Below are 19,449 nucleotides of genomic sequence, written 5' to 3'. Positions count from 1 at the left end.
GGTGGGAATCACCTGAGGCCCTATGATATGATTTTTATGATTTTTTTTATGGTGAGTATTGTGATATAATATATTGCGATTTAACTGTTTAACTGCATTTTGTGCCCCCAAAATTAAATTCAATCAAAAATTGGTTTGTCACATAAGAGAAAATTCTCAGTCTATTCATCTCACTTCAGTCTCCACAATGGAGACTGAAGTGAGACTTTTCCCTCCACAATGAGAGTCAAACCCACAGACTGACCAACAAAGTATTCAGTCAAACTTAACTGATATCAAACACGTATGGACGACAACAACTGCAGCATTTTCTCAAACTTTCCTCAACTGCTCTGTATTTTTTTTGTTATTTCGACAACTTCTAGACACGATACCCTGACGCAGGTATCCTATAGATTCCTTAGATCTTCTAGTTTCGTATGATACAGTATCTCCAGTATATTCCTAAAAGTGAGCCTGCTACAGCCTCAGTAAAAAATGGCGAAAATACTGCCGGCTGTCAGAATGCTAAATATCGATACTTGATGGCCATGAATTTATATAATATTGCCACGCAAAATATCGCAAAATTATGCTGTATCGATCTTTTCCCCCCACCTCTAGTCCTTATGCACTTACGTCCTTTTGGACTCAAACTTAACCCATGGCACTTACTCATGTGTTATCTTCTAACTTTGCTTGTGTTATATGAATCTGTGTCTTGGATAAAAGCGTCTGATAAATGGCAATGTAGAATTGTAATAGAAGTGAATCAGAAATCATATAGCAGGCAGTCAAAATCACAGCAATGCCAGCTCCCTCTTTCTCTTCCAGTGCCTCTCTCTCTGTGTACAAACATTCTGCTGTCATTTCACAACCTGTCATGCCACACCTGCCCACATGACGCACATCACCATACATCCAGAGTTAACTGGCTGCACCGCTGAAGCCTCCCACCATCGCCTGCTCGCGGGCAGATCCATCATGTTGCCAGTTTACTGCTCATTTCCACGGTTGTTGCAGTTCAGTTTCACAAGTGTTGGCTGTTGAGTTATTCCGTGTCATGCAGTTTTTGTGCGTGCACGTTGCTTAAAATGATGATGTTAGTGTAAAAGCACTGCGGTATCTGGGGAATGTCTGAGTCCATTCAGCTCTGACCAGCAGTGGGTCTGGGTCTTGGTCTGGTTCTGGCTCCATGTTGTCTAGTCTTGGTCTACTTCTCTTCCTTTTTGGGCTCTCAGCGTGCCTGAACAGTCAACACATAATTATTAATTGTGTTCACCCGTTTTTTGTTTGTCATAATAGCTATTTTTGTACCAGTGATAAATCTTTTCTAGATTACACTCTTTTACTGTGAATCATACAGTATGTTATTATATCATTTTACAGTATCTTGACTAAGTGTGTTTGTTTACATCTGTTTTATCCAGATAAAATATTTACATGTCAGACTGAACTGTTAACAGCCAAGTAGCATTGTGGGTAATGTAGGTTTTCTTTGCCAGGTTTTGTCAGGGAAGAAGAATGCATGTCAAAAAATATATATACCTCTGGTTCTCCTGCAGCAATTTTTGATTTTTTTTTTGTCCATTTTGAGTCTGACGTGTTAAAGGAGTCCAATGCTAAATTGGTGGAGTCCTCTTTTAAAGGACAATGGGGACTAGGGGCAAAAAGCTGAATGGAACAGGTTTATTAAAGTGTACAGTGATGAACTGATCTGTGACTTTTCTGTAAAATTGGACTCAAGTCCTCTCTCCAAACACAGAACCTCTTCCTCTCTACTTTATCTCCTCATGTCAGTGTGCAATATTGGATGTGTGTGCGTTGAGCTGTCTGGATTGTAGTTGGAAGTTGTTGCTGGTTGCCTTTGGGTCTGCATTGTAGGTGGTAGCAGGAATAAACTGCGGACTAGCTGAATCCAGGTCAGCTGTCTTTGCACATTACATTACATTTATTTGTGTGTATATTGTCTTCCGTGCCAGCTTTGCGTGTTTGTGTGGGCATGCGTGCGTCTGATGTCTGATTTGTGTGTCTCTGTGTGCATTAGCAGCCAAAAGCATGACATCACCCAAAATGTGCTTTTTAAATTAGCAGTGATGCAGCGACCGGGTCATAGAGAGCTCCAGGCGAGGCAGTAAGGACGCGCGTGTGTGTGCGTGTGTGTGTGTGTGTGTGTAGGTGTTTGCTTATGTTTGTGCGTAGGTGTGTAATTATGCATGCTTGAATTACCATGCATGTTTGTATCTCTTTACGAGCATAGGGCACATTTCTATCTGCAGTTGTGTGTCTGCACTCTTTGCTATTTGTATGTATGTGCACATATATGTGTATGTGCAAGTGTGTGTGCTTACTACAGGTTTGAATGTTTTGAAGCAGATGCCAGATTTCATCATCATCGTCTTTTGTGGCCCACAGTGTTGCATATTTACAGCATGTTTTTTTTAATGCTCTCTGCAGTGGAACAACAGGATTTGTGTGTGTGTGTGGTGTGTGTGTGTGTGTATGATCAAGACTGTGTGTTAGCCTTATAAGGCCAAGCTTTTTTGACCAGGAAACATTTAAGGATAAGAAAAGACATGAGTCACCGTTTTTCCTCATCTGCTCAGAAGCACAAAAACATCCTCTTCTCTGCCCCCAACACCTTCCCTGTGGGGATGTATACTGTTTGTGTGTGTGTGTGTGTGTGTGTGTCCGTATGTCCTGCAGTCCATGGGGTTGCTGTTTTGTTCCTAATGAGGTGGTGAGCTGTTCACACAGCCCACTCTCCTGAGAGATGTGAAGAGCACTGGAGGAACAGCTGGTATAACACTGTTATGAGTTGTAGTGGAACTGTGGAGGAGCACTTGTGCTTTCTCAGCATGTTAAGTAGCAGCGTGCGGCCAGTTAGAGAAGAGGAGGAAATAATCAAGTAAAAGAGGGAGTGTGAGGATAAAAATTATGGAGCGAAGGAGTGTTTCTGTCAGACTTTTCACCTCGTTCATTGTGCATATTAATTGTTTTGCACTCACTTGCTATTACACACTTAAAAATCTTTGATGGGACACTCAAAGAATCTGAGTAGAGATGTCTGAAACTGAAGTAAGAGAAGGGACTTTGTCATCGAAAGGTTGCCAGTTCAATCCCCAGACCGGCAGGATAAATCTGGGTGGGGAAAGTAAATGAGCAACCACGTATCTCGTATCTTTGAGCTCAGAAAAAACATTGCTGCTTTCATCTTTGTGATGATGCAGTTTGCAGCTGATCCAAGAGGGTTTTAAATAGTTAATAGCCTAAGAAGTAGGAGTAGAATTTTCTCAACACATAAAGTAACATTTCATCTGTCATGTTACATTTAAAATCAGCACATTTGCAGATACTTGTTTATCCTGAAAAGGAGATAGATTGATCTGTCTGTCTGTCTGTCTAATTGTCTCTCTACTAATGGTTCCGCAATGAACAGTGCTAAAATCTAGAAGAAATATTAGGATTATTTGAGCTAAGGCTGGGCACTAACTTAATATCATCATTTACATCAGTAAATGATGATATTCATATATTCATATATTCATTTACATTCAGTAGAATCTACTTCACACATAGTTTGGTCTGTGCACCGAAACATCTGTAATGCCCTGTTTGTTCAGTGTAAAGACATTTTCATCTGTGCTCCCGGTAAGAGCATAAAAGCCCACTGCTGCCAGCTGCAGCGACCTACAAAGACCATTAGACTTTGTTGCCTGGTGGAGGAAAGTAATAGAAAACAGATTAATCAACTTCTGTCATAACATTAAGATGAATACCAACTATACAAATATAAATCAATTCTTTCTTTGTCCTGTGTTTCCTCTCTGTGTTTACATGAAAAATGCCTCCACAGTGGTTTTATAAAAGTGTTCCTATAGGCCTGGACCTGCCTGCATTAAGCTCCGTCCTGTTCAGCCCTGAATGCTGTTCTGACCTATAAAGACCAGTGATATTACTGTGGGACATGCTCTATCAAGCCTGCAGACGTGGTTTCATCGAGAAACAGCTGTGTGTCTCTTTGTGTGTCTGTGTGTTGTGTGTGTGCCTGTGTGTGTATATGTGTGTGTATGTGTGTCTGTGTGTGTGTCTCCAGAGTGCAATGATTTGTGCACTCAGCAGCCTGGGTCTCATCCAGACAATAAGTTTGGCAGACATAACGAGAGAACCCCAAAGTCTCTGCCAGACACACACACACACACACACTCACACACTCACACTCACACTCACACTCACACTCACACTCACAGACACCCACTCAGTCCTAAACACATTCCATCTTAAAATTTTGATGACAAACAAGCTCTTTACATTTTAGAGAAATTCCTCATCCACAGATGTAAGTAAATGGTTATGTTATGCTTCGTAGGATCTTAACAACAATATAATCGTTGTTACTTGAGGCCTTATGAACACAGACACATTATCTGCCCCTTGATCCGAAATTGTGTTTTGGACTGTGTGCAGGTATACGGGTTTGCAGCTCTCTGCTTTTTTGCAATCGAGGCCGACAAGAAAGACTAACGGCTTTTTGCATCAGTTAACAGAAACCTCCTGCTGTGATTTAAATTACACGTAGATAACCTGTGGTATTTTAAGGAATTTACTGTATGATTAAACATTAGACAGAATAGAGGAAGACTTGGAGGGGATGGTGGTAGATTCAAATCTAAAGGTTAGGTGTTGGGTGTTGTGCATTGTTGGTTTACTGTTATTTTGAGGCAGCAGAAAGCGACCAACAAAAACACGGTCTAAAGTCAACGGCGCAGTATTTCCCTGCTATTAAAAGGGTGCATCATTCAGATATCATCAGTCTGATAAGGAGCAGTGTTGCTCAAACATCACCAGTGAGGTGTAATAAAAAAGTTAACTTGAGCCCTGCAATGTGTGAGCTCTTTATTCATTTGTTTTATCGCATTAATCAGATATTAAGATACGCCAACAGAAGCGGGTTTATAATGTACATACTCTCTGCTTGTTACATGCACAGCTCATGCACTAGATGTTTTCCGTGTTGGTAAGCTTTTGTTTCCCCATCTCCAAACATCATTATGCAGCTTTCTGCATCGTGCTGCTGTTCTGGAGATGCCACAGGACAAGTATTCGCTGACTGCTTCCCCTCAGGGAGCTTTGGTGGATTCCTGCTGCTCCCATAGATGGTCTATTTGCACTAGTAGATTCATTTTCTTAGCAGAAAACCTCTCGTTTTGCAGAATCCAGCAATTAAATAGCAATGTGCAACATTCAGGGTCACCTGACTTTTAAAGGGAATTGGAGAGGACACTAGTTTGATTCATATAACACAGAAAACACACCTGAATTTAGAGACTAAATACTTCCCATGCACCTTACTTTGTGTGCAGATTATGTGCTGTTTAACTTGCAAAATGGGAGTTGCTTTAGTCTGTCGGTGCACCAAAACTCTATGCAAACAGTTTGATTTCAGATTTAAAGAAAATTTGAAGAAAATAAGCATTAAAATTCCCTGCAGTAGTTTGACTCTTACCTCTTGAGTAGCTTTGGGTTGCAGTTTTTTCAACTCTGAATCATTTTTTCTCTTCTTTCCATTTTTGACAGAAGGCCTTTTTTTCTCCTCCTTTTCCCTGCCTGACATCCTCTGCAGCTACAGCTGACGCAGAAAATGATGATAATTGTGAAAGCGTGGCCCGGGCCTGATGAGGACAGAGCTGTCTGACTCAGTATCTTTCTATCAGTCTGCACCTCTGTCTTTCTGCCAGAAAATGACAGCAAGACAGTTGATTGATGCACAGCTGATGAACGTGTGTGTGTGTGTGTGTGTGTGTCTCTGTGAGTGTGTGTGTGTCAGCAGCACTTATAAGTCAGAGTAAATAATTCATGTGAGGATTACAGAAAGAAGCAGAGAAGTGGGTCAGAACTGCAGTTCGTTGGACATTTGTTGAGATCAGAGTGTGGGAGTGGGGAAAATTTAGAGGAAGAAAGAAAGAAAGAAAGAAAGAAAGGATTGATGGATGCAGAAAAGAAGCTGTCTTTTCAAGGGGAGTCAGTAGTGTACATTTTATCATTAAACTTTTTCCAGTTGATTACTTAAATAAAGATAATTAGTTTTTCTAAAAAGTTTTCTAAAATGATATTTTTTCATACAAATGGTGCATAGTCTTATAAAATAATGTGCTAAATTGAATATATTTCCAGATATATTGTTTTTCAGTACACAAAATGTTCAGTGTAAATTTACAGTAATTAATTGGCAGCAGCTTTTTTTTAACAGTTCCATAAATCTTTTTTGTGTTTAAAAAAAAACATTTTAGTGTACATTTACAGTAAATTCATGTAAATAATGACATTCTCTCAAAGTGCTTTAATCACATTCTTTTTCACCCAGGTTGCATTGTAATATACAGTATGCCACTGGATGACATCAATACAGTAGAATACTGTTCAGATTTCACTGTAAATCTAAATCACCTCAATTTTTTTTTTTGCAATATTTTATGCTAAAAAATATTTTGATACTGATAAATACTCATATGTTTATGATGCCAATATCGTCCTGCTGATGAATTGGTCTTGCTCCAATTGTAGTACAGAGTTTGCATGTGTTTGTCTGCATTTTCTTATGAGTGTGTGTGTTTCTCACCGGAGAGTAATGTTGTATAAAGGCCAGTAATCCTTCTTTTGTTGTCCCCCATTGTCGGGCACAAGTCAATACAACAGAGCCACTAGTCTCTCTCATGGTTCTGTTTAGTATTTGCATGGCATAGCAGAGCTCTCTGTTCTCCCTGTGTGATCTCAGCAGCAACACTAAGGTTGTGCATCAAACTGTGTGTGTGTGTGTGTGTGTGTGCATGTGTGTGTGTGTGTGTGTGTGTGTGTGTGTGTGTGTGTGTGCAGTGAGAGGACTAGTTTAGACCTGTCCTCTCTCCCTGGTGGTATGTTTAGGGTTCCTATTTAGGCTTTTTTTCTTCACAAAGACCCACTTCCCCTAAGAGGCCCCCCAACACATGCAAAGCATGCACAAACTCACGTGGGCAAAGTCGCACAAGCTCTTTTTTTTTGTGCACATTCGCTGATGTACACGCGCAGACATGTGCTCTGACATACTTTTGGTGGCTGGAGTGGAGGTTGTGACAGAAGTGGCCTCCGGTGATTTAGTGCTTCCTGGTGAAGGTCACATTGAAGGGAAGACTTTTTTAGATGGAGGAGAAAGAAGGGAGGGAGGGATGGATGGATAGATGGAGGGGCAAGGAGGCAAAGAAAGAGGGAGTGAGTGAGAGGAGTGGAAGGAGAGAGGGAAAATGTTGTCACAAATAACCTTGGGGAACACAATCTACCTGCTCTACTCTCATCTTGTTCTGCTTTTGAATCCATTCACCCAGACAGAGAGAGCAATAAAATAAATAAGGAGTGGAGGAAGCAGAAAATAAAGAGTTGCACTGCAATTGCATTGCAGTGCCATTTGTTTAAACCTCACATGAAACTAAGAAGTGACCTTCATTATGTACTAGGTCAAAAAAGTGTACAAAAAACTGACAAAAATTTCTCAAAAGTCTCAATTTATTGTTTTAGAAGTTAAATAAAACATTACCTGTATTTGGAGTTAAAAGGTAATGCGTTTAGCTTAGTAAAGGTTTTTTTTGTATTTATTACAGGACATCCTAAAAATAAACCCACATTTTTCATGTCTAAAGACATTTCCATTTTCAGCTTTTAGCTTTGGCTTGTTGGCGTTAAACTGAAAGCTGATACCTCCACACATTCTCAGCGAACTCGCCTGTAAAGTATGCCCAGGAAAAAAAAAACATCACTTAGCTGCCACTAAATCATAGCAAAGATCCAAAAGACACCACAGAATGTGTGTGTTCACTACTGAATCATCTTTTTCTGTAATATGTGTCAGCGAGGCATGTGCAGGCATTCACAAGTGTGTGTGTGTATGTGTGTGTGTGTGCCTCTGTTATAAACACCAGTGGAGTTTGTTTACATGCTCAGTATCACTTTGGGAAGCTGTCGTTTACCAGGATATACACAAAGATACTAAGTGTGTGTAAAGCAAAGAGGAAGGAGTGTGAGTGGGCATGTTCCTGTGCATGTGTGCGATTTACTGTCCTATAATAGCCTATTTCTTACTGTCTGTCCAGATTTTAAGTGCAGCTTGCCAGGAAGTGTAATTTCCTGCTCAGGAGACTGATTCAGCAGCATCCAGCTGTTGTGTTTGTGTGTAGAGAAAGGAGAAAGACAGAAAGACAAGTTAACCGCCTGTTTTTTCCATACAACTCCTTAATAGTTGTTTTTCCAGGTGCCACAGACCCCCCATCCCCACCTTACTAGTCACTCTCCCCCACACACAAGCCCACCAATCACTCCTCCCCCCTCTTTCCAGTTGCTCTTTTTTTTTTTTTACACTTTTAAGTAGGAAACTCCGGCTCCATAATTCCCCTGAGAACCTCCAACAGATCATATGTCCGTACTCACGGTCTGAGTTGTAATAATCTTTCAGTGTTGTTCTTTCTTCCTGTGGTTTTTCTACAAAAAAAAAAAAAAAAAAAAAAAACTGCGCCGCTCAGGTATGCAGCTCTGAACATATATAAACTATCAGCTGTGTGCCTGTGTTGGCAGGGTTTTCATGAATGCTGAAAAAATCTTCCAAATTCTTAAAATTTAACCAGATTTTGCACTTAAAAATGTGTGTATTAAAATGTGCACAGTAAATAAGTCTGACCTGAGCGATTATGTTAGTATAGTTGAGATTAAGCCTGAGGTTGGATTACACATGCGTGGTTGTTGCTGTAGTAACGCCGTCTCACTGCAGTATTACAGTTAATGTACATGTATGTATTAACAGTACGTATGGGCATGTGTGTGTAGGAGGGTACAGCTCTGAGGAATGTGTTGCCCTGTCGGAGGGGGAGAGAGAAAGAAATTGGTGCAATTGAAGACTTAAAATGAAACACAAAGGCACCTATAAGTATTTTATAGAGGGAGAGAGAACGGCAGAGAAACATAAAAGAGAGGGTACAAGGTTTACTGCACATGTGTTTACCTTCCAGTCAGGCTCTGTTAGTTTCTGGTATGTGGCATGTTACTGGTATTTATATATTGCTTGACTTATTTTACTGTACAAAGCTGCCTTTACTTTAAAGTCCCCCTCCACTTAAAAATGTTTTTCTTTGATTTATATCCCCTAAAATGTCCTGATGACCTTCACTATACCAAAGTGTATTTGTGCATTAGAGACATGTTCTGTAATCTGTTGTTCAAATGTACACAGTTACTTTGAAAGCCAATCAAAAGGTGAAAAAAAAGAAAGAGTGGACTTGTTAGTACAGAGAGAGAAAACATATCGTAGCAGATTTGATGGTGATTCATGACCACTAATGCTGTGAAAGCCACTAGCCAGCCCAGCTGACAGATAAAAGATGCAAACTACACTTACTATTCTGATACATGAAACACGGCTGGCTTGCACTGCTCTTTTACTGGTCAACCTAGCGCCATGTTGGGCAGGATGGAGGCCAAATCCAGAATTTTTTCAATGAGGGAGAAAGACTACAGGTGTTCTCAATAAATTAGAATATCATAGAAAAGTTTATTTATGTCAGTAAATCAATTCAAAAAGTGGAAATAACATATTATATAGATCCATTACACACAGAATGAAACATTTCATGTCTTAATTTATTTAATTTCTTCTAATTATAATGATTATGGCTTACATTTAATGAATAAATTAAATTAAAATACAGTGTCTCAAAAAAAATTTGAATATTACAAAAGACCAATTTTAAAAGTATGTTTATTATGGAAATGTTGGCCTCTGAAAAGTTTGTCCATCTAAATGCACTCAATACTTGGTTGGGGCTATCTGACTTGAACTACTGCAAATTGACTTTTCTGTTATATTCTAATGTACTGAGATGCACCTGTAGATATGCTTCAAGCCCACTCGCAAAGTTGTTTTTTTCTTTTTTACTTTTTAAATGCAAAAACCTTTCTAAAATACTTTAAACATGTCTGGAGGTAGACTTCAGTGAAAGTGTGAAAAATTGAAATCTGTAAGTGCCTCAATTCTGAAACACTGTTTGCTTGCTTATGGTTGTAAAATTTCAACTTGAAGGTGTCCTGAAGAGCCCTGTGAGGAGTATTTGCTTTTTGTAGGCTTTTACTAAAGGGAGAGTGGATGGAGATCTCTGTTTCACAATGAAAAGAATTTGTGACTGCTCTTTTTGTTTCTTCTAAAGTGCTGGAAGTTGAATAGAATGAACAGAACACTGTAATATAAAACACAATTTAACAAAAAATACAAATATATAGGACTTGAGCTTGAGCACAGGCAAAACAAAAAAAGCAGTAATGGAAAGCAACAGGTGTTTTCTCATTCCGACACACCTGCCTTTCTTTTACTGAGTCGTGATGTCTCAGCGGGATCAGAGAAAACCCTTTGTTGCCCTGCTGTGACGGGAGAAGGAGTCACATCTTTTTTTTCCATTTTGCAAGTTTAACCTTCCACACGTCTCCTCCCCTGCTTTTGATCTTTATGTGTATTTGTGTGTATTTGAAGTTGATGTGGCAGGAAGTTAAGTTGCCAGGTTTTTTTTGTTTGTTTTGATGATTAAGCCTTCATAAGCACTCCCATCAGCTGTGTCTTGCTTGTACACAACTCTTTATACACACACACACACATGCACATCACATTCACAATTATTATTCTGTCTTAATGATTTACTTTCTCCCTCTCTGTTTTTCTTTTCCCTTTCTTGCACCCCCCTCCCTCCCTCCCTCCTTTCCCTGCTGCCTCACAGGTGGTGTCCTCCTGTCAGAAACAACCCCCCCCTCTGACACATGGCCGACAGCGGGAGACGGAAGGGCCGAGAGTGAGTACGGGACTGACAGAGATCCAGAAACATACGCATGGAAAGCAAGAAGGCAGTCGCAGCCATCTGTGGTCGATCCCCTGCTAGTCTGCAGCTGCGTTGGAGTCAGCGAACTGTTCTCAGCTCCGTCAGGACTTCAGAAACCACAGAGTGAGATAAGGGGGTTCTCCCTGCATGTCAGTGCTCGGCGGATGAGCCTTCACTGGGGCGATGTTAAGGCCTCGCTGGCCTTGGATTAGGCCCCTGGGGCTGCTTCTCTGGAGGGACGGGTGATACCCCAGCTGGATCTTCCGCTGTCGCCATCCTCCACAGCTGTCATTAGTGGCTAATGAGCTGCTGCTAGAGAGGAAACGGAGAAGCTGCCTGTGGAGAGAGGAGGAACCTTACAGCTGTTATTAAGAGGCCCAGAACTCTCAGATAAGGAATTCTTTTTTTTTACCCCTCTGCAACAGAGTGGAACAATTAAAAGCTCTTTTGTTTCCAAGCATGAAAGGATATTGACTTGTGAAGTCGTTGTTGTAGACATTTCTTTGCAGGTGCCATTTTGTTGTTTTATTACAGTATTTGTATGAAAATTGCCACCATGCAGCAGAAAGACATGTTTTTTCAGCGAGATTAACTGAGTGAAGGAGTTTTGACACAAAGTTATAATCCATCCACTTTTTTGTTTAAGCTATATTGTTTTTGTTTTACACTTGGATATATTTTTCACCTTCCTATGCCCTGAAGGACATTGGTCACCATGGCAGCAGCCTATCGTGTTGTGGTAAGCAGTGTGAGCTGCTACAACAGCGTGGTAGTGGACCGACGCACGCACTCCCATGCCGTGCACTACTGCTCAGGGCCATGTGGGGCGCTCTCCCAGGGACTGGACTGTACTGTCGCGCACCGCGGCACCTGCTCCGAGCTGCTTATCGCACCTGAGACTGTATACGCTGACTCGAACAGCTCACTCTTACACTCTCATAACATCATCACTCAGCAACTTCCCAACCATGGTAAAATTTCTGTTACCATGGATACTAGTTACAATGGAGGTCTTGAGAGGGCGGGCAGCAGCGGAAATTTGTCTTTAGGGGAGGACAGCCCCACATGGCGAGGTAAAAAGGCTCCCACTGCCGGAGGATCAACTGGGAACTTGAGCTCCTCCAGCAGTCTGAAGGACATTACTGAAGAGGCCATCAACCTGGCCAGTGGGAAGCTCAAAGAGTTTTCCTTTGACAAGCTTCGGCTCTCTTCCTCAAGCCATGTCACTTTCCGGAAAGGTCGTAAGGTCCGTCCTGACTCGCTAAGCCGTCGCTCCACCGACCTGGAGATCATCTACGGCCACTTCAGCTCCAACATCACCACAAACGGAACAGCTAACGGCATGACAAATGGCACGGGTTCATCTAATGATGAGAACCTGCCACCGTTTGTGCCAGGAAAGGTAGCGAGCCTGGAGGAGACGAAGCTAAAGGGCAGCACAGCCACCTTGTCGGCCATCACCAAAATGGGTGGTGGATCAACAGGCAGCCTATCAAGTATTGCGTCTTTGGACCAAAGTTTGAACACAGTGGCCTCCCTGTACCGCAACACTCTAGGAGAGGAGAACCTGATCGCCCGTCTGCTGGAGAAGACACGAGCAGAGGCGGGTGCAGGAGCAGGTGGCGAGGACATCCGTGCCTGCCTCGACATTCTGCTTAAATGTTCTGAAGACTTAAAGAAATGCACCGACATCATCAAACAGTGCATCAGACACAAAGCGGGTGGAGGGCCAGGAGATGGAGGAGCCAGTCCTGACAGTGTATATCGGGCTGTTATGACCCGACTCAGCTCCTATTTGAAGAGGTTACCTCTGGAGCTGGAGGGGATTGGAAGTTTGGGAGGCAGTGGAGGTCAGAGTACGCCTGGAAGCGGGGTCAATGATCTGGCCGAGCTGGTCAGCACTCTTCACTCCATCCAACAGGGACCGTACTCTCCAATATTTGGCAACGAGCAACCTCCTCGATATGAGGATGTGGTGCTGTCGCCTCCCATCCAAAAGACTGTTCCTCATTCTGCATCATCCACTCCCTCTTCTGTTTCGTCCTCCTCATCTTCATTGAAATCAGACTCAATCCACACAAAACCAGTCCAAAGTTCCCCATCCAGAGCCAGTCCACTTACCAACGGACATCCCCATCCTTCTTCTATCACACAACACACGCTCTCCCCACCATCTATCACATGCTCTCCATCCAGCTCCTCTCCAACACACTCTCCTTCCCCTCTCCGTACCTCCCCGACCCCACCGTACACACACACTCCACCAGCATCCCCTATGGAGGCTCTTTATATTGAGGAGGAAGAAGCAGATGTTGGCAAGACAGAACAAATCTCACAACAGACACACACTCCAACCAGAGGGGTGAATGCTAACCAGAACATAAATGGGATAACATTGGGTCAACACATGCACCTGTCCCACCCACACACACTCCATAACTCTTCAAACACTTTGCCAGCCAGCAGTAGCTACAGCCCCACTTGGCCTTCCTCTGCCTCACTAACAGTCTCAGCGCCCAAAGCCGTCTCACACAGGAATGAGGACATTGACAAGCTGCTGATGGACTTGGAGAATTTGTCTCAGAGCATGAGCCACCCCAGAAACACCGAGCCTCCACTTCCAGCTAAAACCAGGAAGAGAGAAGCCCAGTTAATCACATCCAGTGAGGCCCTCACTCAGCCTAAAATGACCCAGTTCCAAGTCCAGAAGCCAGTCAACCACCTAGCCATGAATGGCCCTACCTCCAGGACTCCCCAGAGTCTCACTCCTCCCCAGGGAGAGAACAGTGAAGCCGTGGTGGGAGAGGAGGAGGACGGTGCCCTGCTGCTGAGGATCCTGGAGAGCATTGAGAGTTTTGCCCAGGAGCTGGTGGATTCTGGGGCGGGGAGCACAGGGAGTGCTGAGAGGAAATGTGGGAAAGAGCGGGAGGTGATGAGGCTCCTGCAGGATACACTTGCCACCACTGGCAGGGCTGATACCCCCCTAGAGAACACAACCCCACCAGCTGCTGCTCCCACTGTGCCATCCATGTACACAAATGAAGCCACACAAATCCCAGCTATACCGCCAAAGCACTCCCTGGCAAACTCCACAGCTGCAGTTTCACCTGCACCCACACCTAAAGCTGCAGTATCTGAAGCTTTGTGCAATGCTGCATCTGAACCTGCACCTAAACCGGCACCTGAAGCTGCCCCCAGACCTCTGCCTGCACCCATACCTGAGCCTACAATTGAGTCTACAGAGACAGTTACAGAAGCATCTGCAGCTGATCCAACATCCATCCCTGCCGCTGGAACATCTGCACCTGCAAGCTTGCATTCCTTCACACATCCAGCTGAACCTACACCTGTGGCTGCACCTGAAGCTCCGCCCCCTGTTGCCACTCCAGTTGTGGTGGTCACAAGAGATGCCGTCATTACTGTTGGCGACTCTGCAGCTCTGAGAGACACCGGCTCAACCCTCCTCATCCAGCAGACTCCAGAGGTGATCAGAGTAAGTCAAAGAATCACATTCAAAGTAAAACTGCTTAGAAATGGACAGGACAGTTGTATTAACACACAACCTGTGATTTTAGTGTGCACATTCAGGTATTTTATTTAAATAAATAAAAACTTTATTGCCTCTAGGTGTAATTGCTTTCCACAAAGAGCATAAAACAATATTAAAAGAACATCTACCATACATGACTGCACATTGTATAACACAAAACTTAAAAAAAGCATCAGTTGCAAAATCAATAAAGGTCATTAAGTGCACATTGAAAACACAGTATTTTAAAACTCAAAAAAGACGTTCAGGCATTTTAATCATAATGTCAGCAGACTGAACATCTCAGGCCTGAATTATTATATTCTTTGTGTCTGGTGGAAAAAATCAATCATTATTGAGTCCAACTTTCTCTGGCTGAAACACTAGCCTGCTGCTTTGTAGAAGGCAATGTCTATTCTGGTATTTGGAGTATGGTAGCATATAAATCTACTACAAATCAATGTCTCAGTTAGAGGGAATATCAGCAGAGGTTGGACATCTTGTTATCTAAGTCCCAGTTTTTATTCTGGAGGATATTTGCATGCTGTGCAGCTTTGATTGAATTCATATTCACCGTAGTTGCAGAATCAAGAATTTGGATTATAATATATAGCTTCTTCTAAATATGTATTTTAAATGTTACTGTTGTAGAGGTGTGAGACGCTAATAGACAGGCAGTCTGAGAGTGACAGACTAAGTGACAGGGTGATTGACAGCTTTAGACTGAGAGTAGACACTTTGAAAGAAAGCCTCTATTGCTTTCAATGCATGTCATATTAAACACCCAGGCGAGGATTTTATCGCTGTGACATTACGAGGATGATTCCACTGTAATTGATGGGCCGTGATGAATATTTTCGAATAGCTGCGATGAACACGCTGATTCAGTTTCCCGAACAAAAAAAGCCTTCTGTGGAACAGAACAGCTCATTGTGTTAGGAGTGGCTCTTTGTTGACTTTTCCTGCTTTCTAATTTTTGTTTTGCACTGTAAGTGTGTATATGTGAGTAGGTGCGTGCAGGCATGTGTGTGTGTATTGGCTCTCCTTTCCACCCTTGGGAATATTTTGAGGTAATTTAGGGTTATGCTACAGAGGGAGAGAGGCAATTGGAGCGTGTGTTTATATGTGTGCGCGCGTGTGTGTGTGTGTGTGTGTGTGTGTGTGTGCGTTTGTGTGTTAAACTTAGTGTGCATAACACACTGACACGGCTCTGAATAAACTAAGAGAGGGGGGTTACCTCAGCTCATTTCTGATGTGGGTATTCAGCAAATAGTGGATTTAGGTAATTATCTATGACCGACAAACGCACATTAACATCGACACAGAGCATCAAATCATTACTGCTTCACCTCCTTTGATTTTATTTCTCTTTCACTTTTTTTTTCTTTTTTTTGCCCTTCCTCTCCTCACCAGACTCCCGCTTCTGTTTGTGTGTGTTTATTCACTGAGCTGTGTAACCTTATGCCCTGCTGATATGTAGGGCACCTATTTATGAGGTTACCATGGTAGCTGCCACAGTCAGAACAGAACAGCCAGCAACCGAACACATCATTACACGATCTCACTCCTCCTCCGTCTTCTGTCTGCCTATCCATCCCTCCTTCCTTCCTCTCTGGTTTTTGTTTCTCTGCTCCTCTGCCTCCACATTTCTTCTAATCTCTTGCCATCCTTGCATCTTTCATTCCTTCTCTCCACCTCTTCTTTCCTGCTTGCTTTTGTTTTTTCCTCTTAGTGTCCTTCTTTCACCTGGAGTCAGTCTACGTTGACCACCACTCCTCTTTCCCGCCCTCTGATTGGCCGCTGTGTTATTTTGGGAGCGGTGAATAACAGTTGTTGCTGTGTGGAGGGCAGAGCAACCCAATGAGAGGTGCTGATTGGAGTGCAGCAGGAGGGGGAGGGATGGTGGGGTAAAGGAGGGCGGGGCGAGGTGGGGTAGGGTGTGGGGGGCATTTGTTGGCACACTGAGTGTTAACGGTATCGTTACCCTCCAACCCCCTCCACCCCTGGCAGAGCTAGGTGTGAGGGAGACCTAAATCTGTCCACCCCTCTGTACTATGGCATCCCGCTAACAGACTCACTGTCGCCACAGTGTAAATGGACCTGCATATGTGTGTGTGAGTGTGTGACGGCGTGCATGTTTGTTTGTGTGTGCATCCATCCTTTCTGACATGTCCAGGTGTTCATGTATGTGTGTACATCCACATACACATTCATGCATGTGTATATGCATACAGGTGTATCCATACGGATCACATTTGATGAATGTGTGCATGACCAAGCGTGTGTCTATGTGTGTGTGTTTTTGTTGGCCTGAGGGTAAGTTGACCCAGTGCTACTGTGGGTCACAGCCCAGTTTGGGAATAGCTCTCTGACACCCAATACCAACTCTGGCACTCTGGGAATTATGCTAATATTCCTCAGCGCCAACCCCGCCTCCTGCCTCAGTTGCACATTAAGCTGCCAATCAAACTATAAACAAGGCCGACCCCCCCCCATCACACACAAGTGAGAAAATGCCCTTGCACACTCATACACAACTACTTACACACTCCACCTTGGAGATTTGTAGCTGTGTTTCCCTTGGCATTGCCATGGCTTTGATAGGAAGCTCTGCTAAGCCCTCTGGGATGACACTGGCCTCAGGCGGTAGCATCCCCATTTCTGTGTGTGTGTGTCTCTGTGTGTGTGTCTCTGTGTGCGTCTATGTGTGTGTGTGCATATGTGTTTATTGTTGATTCTGCTGCTGACAGACTAATACGGGGCTTTCTGCACCTGTCAGAGCAGACCCATTAATCTCCATGGAGACAAGGAAGCCAGCTGATATAAATCAGAGGCGAGGCCACAACAGTCAGACTTGGAGCGGGGAGACGTGGCAGCACTGATGCTGAGAGTGGAGTGGACTAAATCTGTTAGTGGTACTTGAGGTCAATGGCCTAACAGTGGCAGTTGGCCTGTCTTTCTCTTCGCCTCTCTCTGTTTTTAGCCAATATACAAAGAGACATTTGAGATCACATTTCAGTGCACCTAAATCTGACCTGTATGTTTTTGTTTCGAGCGGGGTTGTTCCAGTACAGCCAATGGTGACATGATTTACAGACACACGTAGAGCCCTGGTGTATCCAGAGCTGCCATTCTGATGGCTTCATTAACTCGCTGATCATATGAGTCTTTTTGCCAACTGCTGTGGACGTGCTGCAAGGCTGGAATAGTGCTGGTCAGTTCGAGTTAGGGTGTTGGAGAGTAGGGCTGCACAATTAAATCAAAATCACAATGTAGACTTGTGAAGTTTACAAATCGCCAATTGGCCAAATATTACTTAAAGACAAAGAATGTGTCAAAATATCTTTTTGAATTAAATAATCTAGTGCTGAAAGATGTCCTGGGCGACAAATTGTATTCTACAGACTTAAGAGTAAACCTTTCTTTGGTACAGATACTTGCAAAAATCAAACCAAGATCACTTTAAATATATTTTTCAATGAAAAGATATTTCCCCTCCAATATCTCGATTCATAATGCAATTGTAATAACAAAATATCAGCAATGAGATATTTTTTTACTGAAGAGTTTTCCCCAGGAGACTGGTGAGGAAGTCATTCTTTTCTGCTGAATTTTTTGGGTCATAACTGCTAACATGTCCATTGCCAAATTGAAAGCTGTCTGTCAGTGGAATTCATTTTCCTTTGTAGCAGCAATGTGACAAGACACTGTGTTAGTCAATGGACTTTTTAGCATAATGGATGGATGGATGGATGGTACAACACAGCTCTACTCAACTCAAGTCCACTCGTTCTTTTTCTGATTTTACTGATGTTTATCCATCGGTAAAAGTTGTGAGTAGTACCTGTCATCTAGCACTTTTTTCAGTATGACGGTGGTCTAGGTCCCAAGCGAGCTGAGCTGAGATTCAAAAGTAAATAAAATTAGTTAAAACACTGGTTGGTCAAAGAGAATTTTCACTAGCAACTTTTTTTTATTCAGGTCGCAAAACTATGTCCGGCAATTAACAAAATGTAACATTCCCCAGTTTGATGGCAGATAAAGAGATTCAACAGGTGTCAAGTATAATATGGTGCCACAGTTTCACATGGCGTTGCTATGGCGTTAAGCTGAAAATCCCACCTACACTGATGAGGCTCTGTCTGCAGCAGAAAATCAAAAAGAGAAATGTACTAGTACCAAAAAAGTGAGGTGTGTCATATCAAGTCAAGTCAAGTCAAGTCAAGGCAAACCATGCAGTGAAAATGAAGCTAAAGTAACCTTTCTTATGTGTTGTTGAGCCCTGTATTGTTGAGCCCCATCAAAACTCACACACACACACAAGTGGACAGCACCTGGACATGTCAGAAAGCATGGATGCACACACAAACAAACATGCACGCCGTCACACACTCACAGACACATATGCAGGTCCATTTACACTATGGCGACAGTGAGCCACCCCAGAAACGAGGTTAAATATAAAGTTTGTACCTGTGCTGTGTAATCTGCCCGTCAAGATTTACAATTTACTTAATGAAAGTTGGATTAGTTTGTTGAGAAACCTGTGATTCAAGTCATACAGTTGTCTTATTCTCTCATCTGAAAATAACAGTGCAACAGTCCTCTTCTGTGAGTCACAGCCTCCATTATGGTGTTTAGGAGATAAATGCCACTCAAGGGCAATTCAGCATATTTCAGCTTGTTGTCGAGGGAGGGATGAGTGTTCCTCTGTCTGACGTTTTCTGCACATATTTTATCTCTCTGAGGAAAGAAACTGGTGACCTTTTAGGCAGAAACCTACTACTTTTTTTTGGCACAGGGAGCCTCAAAAAAGAAGGCTAGAAGGAGCGATAAAGACTGGCGAAGATAGAAAGGAAATAACAGGAAGACAGGAAAGCCAAATGAATGAATGAATGTCTGTGTGAGACAGCGGGAGGGAGAAGTTTTTTGTCACTGGAGAAGTTGAGAAAAGAGGAATTCACAGGGAGTTAGAGAAGAAGAGGAACAAGCGTAGAAAAGGAACTGAGGAGATGAGAAAGAGACTCATGGTGCAGGGGGAGGAGGGGGATGGAGAGAGTG

General features: G+C 42.9%; 1 protein-coding gene across 1 annotated transcript in view; it reads left to right on the top strand.

Annotated features, from left to right (window-relative positions):
• LOC131988528 (serine/threonine-protein phosphatase 2A regulatory subunit B'' subunit alpha-like) overlaps positions 1 to 19,449 on the top strand; it is a 74,645-nt gene that overhangs the window by 30,623 nt on the left and 24,573 nt on the right. Inside the window, exon 2 of the mRNA XM_059353661.1 lies at positions 10,761 to 14,352. Within this exon, the coding sequence (XP_059209644.1) occupies positions 11,575 to 14,352 (2,778 nt within the window). The 5' untranslated portion in view covers positions 10,761 to 11,574. The remainder of the gene's footprint in view (positions 1 to 10,760; positions 14,353 to 19,449) is intronic.

This window comes from Centropristis striata, chromosome 16 (assembly GCF_030273125.1).
Source record: "Centropristis striata isolate RG_2023a ecotype Rhode Island chromosome 16, C.striata_1.0, whole genome shotgun sequence".
Lineage (NCBI taxonomy): Eukaryota > Metazoa > Chordata > Actinopteri > Perciformes > Serranidae > Centropristis > Centropristis striata.
This window is presented reverse-complemented; position numbering and strand designations above follow the sequence as displayed.